At 39.4% G+C, this 7,841-nt stretch overlaps 1 protein-coding gene across 1 annotated transcript in view; it reads right to left on the reverse strand.

Moving 5' to 3' along the window:
• The window catches only part of LOC119266989 (peroxisomal fatty acid beta-oxidation multifunctional protein-like), a 9,090-nt gene extending 1,249 nt beyond the window's left edge, over positions 1–7,841 (reverse strand). The window contains exons 1-16 of the mRNA XM_037548276.1: positions 7,541–7,841; positions 7,363–7,434; positions 6,611–6,673; positions 6,448–6,504; positions 6,250–6,317; positions 6,064–6,145; positions 5,898–5,953; positions 5,178–5,480; positions 4,486–4,572; positions 3,930–4,104; positions 3,665–3,786; positions 3,257–3,420; positions 2,071–2,325; positions 933–1,054; positions 678–799; positions 412–560 (exon numbers count right to left, since the gene is read on the reverse strand). Of these exons, the coding sequence (XP_037404173.1) occupies positions 412–560; positions 678–799; positions 933–1,054; positions 2,071–2,325; positions 3,257–3,420; positions 3,665–3,786; positions 3,930–4,104; positions 4,486–4,572; positions 5,178–5,480; positions 5,898–5,953; positions 6,064–6,145; positions 6,250–6,317; positions 6,448–6,504; positions 6,611–6,673; positions 7,363–7,434; positions 7,541–7,637 (1,994 nt within the window). The 5' untranslated portion in view covers positions 7,638–7,841. The remainder of the gene's footprint in view (positions 1–411; positions 561–677; positions 800–932; positions 1,055–2,070; positions 2,326–3,256; positions 3,421–3,664; positions 3,787–3,929; positions 4,105–4,485; positions 4,573–5,177; positions 5,481–5,897; positions 5,954–6,063; positions 6,146–6,249; positions 6,318–6,447; positions 6,505–6,610; positions 6,674–7,362; positions 7,435–7,540) is intronic.

Raw genomic sequence — 7,841 nt, forward strand, 5'->3', positions numbered from 1 at the left:
AAAAAATACACATTACACAGCGGACTACAACCAACAGGGACTGTATCCTTCATTTGGTAAACTATAGGTTGCAGATATATTTAATTAAACTAAAAACTAGTACTTGAGTATCATTAAAGCTATCAACTAAATTGGGAAGAAGGCCTGAACATGGCGATTTGAAAAACAATCAGCTATAGGGCTAACTCACTAGCCTCAAGTGCTAAGCTAAAATCAATTGGTGTTAAATCAATTCTGATATAAGACAGACAATGCTAGCCTACGTAAGTGTTAAATTAGGTTCATAAGCTGTAAAACCAGCAGTAGAATCTCAACCAGTATATCTCATTTAATCATATTTCAAGTGAATGCAGATTGTCACTGGTCAACTAGGATTTAGGACAGTCAGAGATTTAAGCAGCAACTGCCTACCTGTACTTAGGAAAGCCCATCCCAAGAACAGATGCGATATCAAGATCAGCAGCCCTGATCACCACGTTTTCATCCATGACCCTGCATGCCTCATTAACGACTGGGAAGAAAACCATCTCCAATATATCTTGATCTGATAAAGTAACAGGCTGCAAGCAAGGCAATGTATCGGTATCAGGAAAACCTTTCATTAACAAATGAGGTAGCACGACATCTTTTCATAGATGCAGAAAAAATGTCAGACAGTTAGAAAGAGGAAGTGAAACCTTTCCACCCGGCATTGTCTTTGCCTGTCTTCTGTACTCGTCAATCACATGTTGAACATTAGGGTCAGGCTTTGGCTTCGCACCCTTCTCATAAAGGTAGTAACCTTTTCCATTGCTCTTTCCTGTTAAGTAACAGGGAAATTTCAGTTGTGAAAAATGCATTTATAGAAATGGTGCAGTAACTATTGGTCTGGTCACAACCCATCCTATTTACTGTAACCCATAGCTGGAGCAAAAGCAGGTTCAGAAGCATACCCTGCCGCCCAGTCTCCGCCATCAAATCCACTAGAACGGAGTTAAAATTCCGTGTTCCAAAGGCAGCTGCATAGATATCCTTTACTGCTAAGGCTACTCCATATCCAGCTAAATCTTGGAGTCTGTAGGGGAATGGAAACAGTCAAACATAAGAACTCATGTGAATCATGTTTAAAAAAATTGAAAGAGTCAGTGGGTGATGCCTGGGCACTGCATTGTGCATTGTAGCAAGCTAGCAGCACAACAAGCATATTCCAAAGATGGTTGGGTGTCAGTTAATTGTTTTGACACTGACATGGTCTCTAAAGCAGAACACAGTTTTCACCATCAATTTCTATTTAACATATATTACAATATCATTTAAGGCAAATAATGTTTGATATGGGATTGACTATCCGTCACCCTGGGTGAGGAATAGTTATTCTTCACCCCCCCCCCCCCTTTATTTTAACATAAATGCACCGTAATTTTACGTTCCGTAATTTTTTTTCTTATTTCATACGTAAAAAGAGAACGTAAGAAAATATATAATCACCGTAAAAAATATTTTATGTTACGTAAAATTACAAATGTAAAAACATAGTGTAAAATATACATAAAATGCATTTTTTCTAGTCTTTATAACCTATATTTTTGTTTTCTTGTGCCAAATTTTACATAGTATGAATGTAACTATTTGTATTCCAAATGTAATTTATTTATGAAACGATATGAAGATTACCTCAGGTGAAGAATAACTTATTCTGCACCCTGGGTGATGAATAGTATTACTTGATTGCTAACATTCTAATAAATCACTTTTCCCCCTAGAGTACTATTATCACAAATACATGCCCATAGTGGACCATAATATTATACTCCTCTGTCCCATAATCTAGGACGTATTTTGACACTAGTGTAGTGTAAAAAAACGTCTCATATTATGGGACGGAGGGAGTACTAAAACTGCTCTGAAGTGGGTTGCATCTGATTTATCCTAACAAACTGAAAGAACAATACATGACACTGGAATCAAGAAATAGAAAAAAAATGTACATAGTTGAATGGGAACATTGGCTTGCTATTCATAAAAGGAACCTAATTTGAGACCATTGGCCATTATTTCACATGGACATAAAAACAGAGTCGAAGAACTTACTGAAAAGGTCCCATTGGCATGCCAAAGTTGCTTATTATTCGATCAATTCTGAAAAGATCAATGCCAAGACTAACTAGAAGCTGAGCACCTTGTGTGTAAGGGAAAAATGTACGATTTACTGCAAAGCCTGTGCAGTTGCCAACAACAACGGGGATTTTCTTTATTATTTTCCCAACTGTAATGAGATCAAGGATAGCTTGTGGTGATGTCTTTTCCGTCCGGACAATTTCAAGCAAGGGCATAATATGAGCAGGGCTGCAAATAACATAACATTAGCACGTCGCATTCTCAGTAAGCAAGTAAAGCTTGAAGGATCAATATATCATCCAAACCAGTAAAACTGAAGGACTATTATTTCCATAATCTCGTGTCCGTAACATACTTTCCGGACATTTGTTTCGAAGTTAAATAGAAGTAGCTTCGCTAACTCCCCAAAATTGATGCTTATAAGAAAATATTGCAACCGCTGCTACCTTATGAAGACATAGGCATCTAGCTTCAAATTGTACTAAAACAAACAGCAACCGGCCACATGTCATTTGGGACATGCAAACATAGTTTTGCGATTTATTAAAGAGCAGAACAATTTTTATACATTTTTTCCTGCAGGAATTGATGATGGTTATCCATTTGGAAGAATGACTTGTGATTTACTTTTTGATATCCCTTCAGCAAAAAAAATACTTGTTAAAAGGTTTTGTTCGGTTATTGCCTCTTTTGTGTTTGAATCAACCTACATAAACTAGAAATCATGCTTTTACATATAGATGTTCCAAAAACAACAGTCAATAATTAGAATACAAATCAGAACAAATTATCATGTAGTAAATTGACACCAAGAATACCCCTCCTACATCTACTAACTTCAGAATATTACGGAACTTCCATGCAAAGTTCGCACATTGACACTTAAAATTATGGCTAACTTCACTGGTAGCAACTTGCATAACCATCAATTTCCCTTCTCTGAAGAACAAGTTTTCTTTTGCAGCATGACTTAGATGCATGGAGTTAAATTGGTAATGTATGGTGTCAACAATTTGATAGTTACATGCCCCTGTTAACAAATTTTATTGATATGATGTGTTCCAGCACCTTGATGCCTAAGTCCTTAGTGCACTTCTTAAGTTGGAACACTGCTGGTTTTCAGGAACTGCTAAACCATAACCCACAAGAAACAACATACCTGAAAAAATGAGCCCCAATAATTCTGTCTTGAGAATTTGTCTTCTCGCCAATAACATTCAAATCGATGGTGGAAGTGTTCGTTGCAAGTATGCAATGTGGTGGGCAGATTTTCTCAATGTCAGCAAAAATTGATTGCTTCAAAGGAACCTTCTCAATAACAGCCTACGAGAAAAGAAGATATGCATAAGAACCTAACAAGCAAGTGTGCTGCGTGACTATGTAATAGATTGCATAACCATATCAAACCTATCTATCAAAATTCCCCATAATCATTTTTATGGGAACCTTCATAAGATTCGTTAATGCACTACAATGTCATGAATATTTGCCTCACGCACTAGAGGGACCCTAATATATATGCACAACTATTTTGTCTTCTTTAAATCATAAGTCATACGAGGACAACCTCAATAACCATATCAACATCCTTGAAATCTGAATAATCCAATGCACCCTTGAGAAGTGATATGGCCTTGCTCATTTTATCCTTGGTCAATGAGCCTCTTTTGACAAGGCCCTCCAGATTTCCTGTGCAAAAGAAAATCAGTGTTGTTCGGTAATATCATTTATAGTAACTTGATGTTTCAACACTACATCAACAAAAATCACAATCCAAATATCTATTGGAAAGAAAAAAACAAGAAATGCTACAGTAGTATCACAAAATTGACCTGCTATTGTTTTTTGTCCCCTTTGCAAAAATTGAGGGTTTACTTCCTTGAGGACAACAGATATATTGCCAACAAGAAGGGCTGTTGCAATTCCAGAACCCATAAGACCACCACCAATAACAGCAACTTTTCTTATGTTCCTAGGTTTGAGTTGAATATCAGTAACACCTGGTACCTACAAGAATCAACTGTATAAGTCAGACAGCACACCAGGTTACAAATAACCAAAGGGGGCAAAACAAAAGTTTACACATCAAATGACGTCCTTGCAGCAATTTAGCTTTGATGTGTTCACATATGGCATTGCAATTTGAGCAAAGCTTAGTTAAGACCAAGTATCATATGCTCTAATGTAGTCTGGTTGCATGGTTAGTTAATACTCCATCCCAAAATAAGACTTATTTTGGGACGGAGGGAGTATCATGTATCATATTCTATAACGTAGTTTGGTTGCATGGTAATTAACTATGTGCAGCGAAATTAAGACAGTTGCAACACATGAGAAGTGAATCAGGAAAAGAAAAGTTAAACAGAATACTATACTTTTGAGGACAACCTTAGTGGTGGAACGCTGGGCGAAGAATGCATGGACAAGTGCCCTTGATGTGGTTGATACTACCAACTCCTTGAAAACCTTTGCTTCCTGCATTATTTAGGTACACCAAACACATGCATAAGGAATAATAAACAACAGAACAAAGAAACAATTATTGTCATCACTATACTACATGGAGGTTTGTTATAATTTTTAATGCTTGGTCTGCGGTTGCTAAATTGTTCTGTGCTGAACTTGTTTTATAATCTGCTGCTACAAAAACCACGGAAGTACGATGAGTTGGTTAAACAAACAGTAAAGTAGATAAACAAAAAACCTTGTAGATAAGCTGTATTATAATAATCCAACATGATGCCAAATGGAGCCCAAGTTATGCATAGCAGTGATACCAAGATTTTGCCAAGTTAATTTGTTACTCTGGGCAAAAATGAGCTAAGGAATCTAAATGTTTCTGAGAAACTGACTGTCACTGTAGAGACATGGCTACTTAGGGCCTTTATTACATTATGCTTATCAGCAATTACTGAATCAGGGCATATTGGCAATGGACTAGTATAGTTCTCAATTGACATAAGAAGACTAGTCTAAGCTCTAGAAGTTTTGGGGAGATATGGTGCCCAGCTAGCTGTTTAACTAAGAGAAGCACATAGATGATATTAGCATGTGTACCAAGACAAATAGGAAATTCAAACCTTCACAACACCAGCATGGCCTCCATATAGTGCACCTTCTTCAATAACATCTAGGCAGGCCTGGTGCTGTGGCATGTTTGCTGCAACCTTATTTGCTTGCTGCCTTGCCATACTTAATACAGCACGAGCTTCAGACAGTGAACCAAGCCTATCTGTTCTGCCAAGAGATCTTATCCAAGGTTTACGGTAATTTGCAATCTCCAGAGCCCAAGAGCGTGACATTTTTATCAACTCATCAGGGGAGCAAAGCGCATCAATAAAACCACGTTCTTTTCCTTCCTTGGCTGTAATGAACTTCGATTGCTGAAGCAAATTTTATGAATGCATTTATTATAACTGAGCATGATAGGAGTAAGAAACAAGATAGGATGATACTAATTTCCAGATGAGCATTATTACATATACACTCCTTGTTCAGAAAAAAAATGGGTGCCTGATATGTTCAGTGCTACATACATGTACCAGGCATATTTACAGTTTGAATTGAGATTCTTATTTATGCTCTAGTTTTTCAACATTCATTGTTCTTTGGAAACCTTATTACTACCAGGGTTGAATATGAATGAATATAACTCAAGCCACTCACTTAAAATTGGTTTTCACTATTATATGCCTTCTGTCTAATTTACTTTGCATATGTTAATCAACTTAGGACACGAAGTTTATCTGACCACAGCTAGGTCAGCATAACAACTAACACAGAAGATAGATTCGACTCACCAGCATCATTTCTATTGCTTTGGGCAGACCTACAAGCCTCGGTAGACGCTGAGTTCCTACATGATAAGTAGAAAAGTTTCAGATCCATGACAGAATCCAATACAAAGCAAGCAAATAAGAGCAGTAGTTCAAACTGTCGGAAAAAGACGTATCCCTAGTTCCCTACCTCCAGCTCCAGGAATCACGCCAAGAGTTAGCTCTGGTAATCCAAGTTGAGCTTCAGGGGTAGCTATCCGAGCATGACAACCCTGAAAAAAAAATTGTTCATTTACATGATAAACAGGACTTTGGTTCAGATACAGGGTAAAGAATCAGCTGTACGTTCAGCAGAAAAGCAACAAAAATGACAGACCATAGTCAACTCTAGACCACCGCCAAGAGCAAGGCCTTGAATTGCAGCGACAGAAGGCTTTTTGCCATCTGCATGTAAACATGTTTTTACAATCAGGCCCAGATTTCATGATCTCGATACAAATTAGAGGTGCCTAAAGAGTTCCGTCATTCATAGACAACAGAAACCATGAAATAATTAGAAACAAAAATGCCAAACCTTCCATCATATTCGACACAAGCTCAAAAGACATCTCAGGCAAAATGGACACGTCTCCTGCAAAACCATGTTAAATGTGTAAGAAAACAGAACAGATTGGTCCAAAAAGCTAGGCTCTTAACAATCAGTTTGTCAACCATACAAATGAAGGCAACCCCCTTACCAGTCTCATGAACTTTTGAGAATACATTGATATCGAAGCCTCCACAAAACTTGCCAGCCGCGCCTATAAAATTTAAAGTAATTAATAATATGAATACAAAACAGCAAGAAGTATCAGAAATAGTAAGTTCCATGAACTGAATTTTTTTTAACCCCCTTCCCACATCCCTGGAATGCACAACTCTGTAAGGCCCCCTCTGTGCAGTGACAAAACAAGAAATATGCCAATCATAGCACCATACATGCCTTCTATATAGATTTAGTCAATGTATGTCCTTCTAATATAGCAAAAGTAACACCCAGTACCCATTTTTTTGATCTGTGGAGAAACAGGGGAGCTTCCGTGTAGTTGAAAGTATATAGCAAACAGATGGCCCCTTCGCACTTCAGTTAACTATTTTAGCGAGGTTCCCACTTTCAGCCAAGCGGTTAGCATCATAAAAACTGAAGCAACACAATCACAAAGCTGACTGGGATCAGCACAAATAAAAAGATACGATGGCGACAGCTCCACAACCGTACTATAATTAATACATATACCAGGATAACCCCAAACCAAGAAATAGTTGGGTGGTCAACGAATTTGAGCAGACAGAACAACATCAAAACAGAGCAAAACAGGGATTGCTACTCACTAACATCAATTCCGCCAACAATCACATCAAAAAGCATCACTAGACAGACCAAAAGTCAACCATCTGCATCCTTTGGGAGGGGGGCAGGGGGGTGGTGGTAAAGCAAGGAAAATCTCACCAGTGAGCACGATGGCCTTGACGTCGTCGCGATCAAGGGCCTCGGCGTACTTCTCCTTTAGCCCCTCGATGACTGCGCGGAGAAGGGGAACCGGCCGAATCGGCGCACGGCGTTAGACTATTAGACTAGCAGGAAGAGGCCCAACAGAAGAGGAATGAAGACCGAGGCCGTCGCTTACTGATGGGGTGCAGAGCATTGACCGGCGGGTTGCAGATGGTGATGAGCGCGACGCCGTCGGCGCCGACCTCCATGGTGACGCGGATCGACCCCGCCATCGGCGGCGAGACCCCAGGGATCGATGGATCGGGGAGAGGGAGGGGGGAGGGAGGAAGAGAGGGAGAGGGAGGTGGAGGAAGCTGCCGGCACGAGTAGCTTGCGCGCCTTATTTTATGGAGCTCGGGGGGGAGGAAAGACGACTAGAGCGGAGCGGAGAGAGGAGGGGACTGACCGGAGCCGCCGTGTTCACATCGGTCGGTCGG

The sequence above is a fragment of the Triticum dicoccoides genome, chromosome 3A, assembly GCF_002162155.2.
Source record: "Triticum dicoccoides isolate Atlit2015 ecotype Zavitan chromosome 3A, WEW_v2.0, whole genome shotgun sequence".
NCBI classification, from domain to species: Eukaryota; Viridiplantae; Streptophyta; class Magnoliopsida; order Poales; family Poaceae; genus Triticum; species Triticum dicoccoides.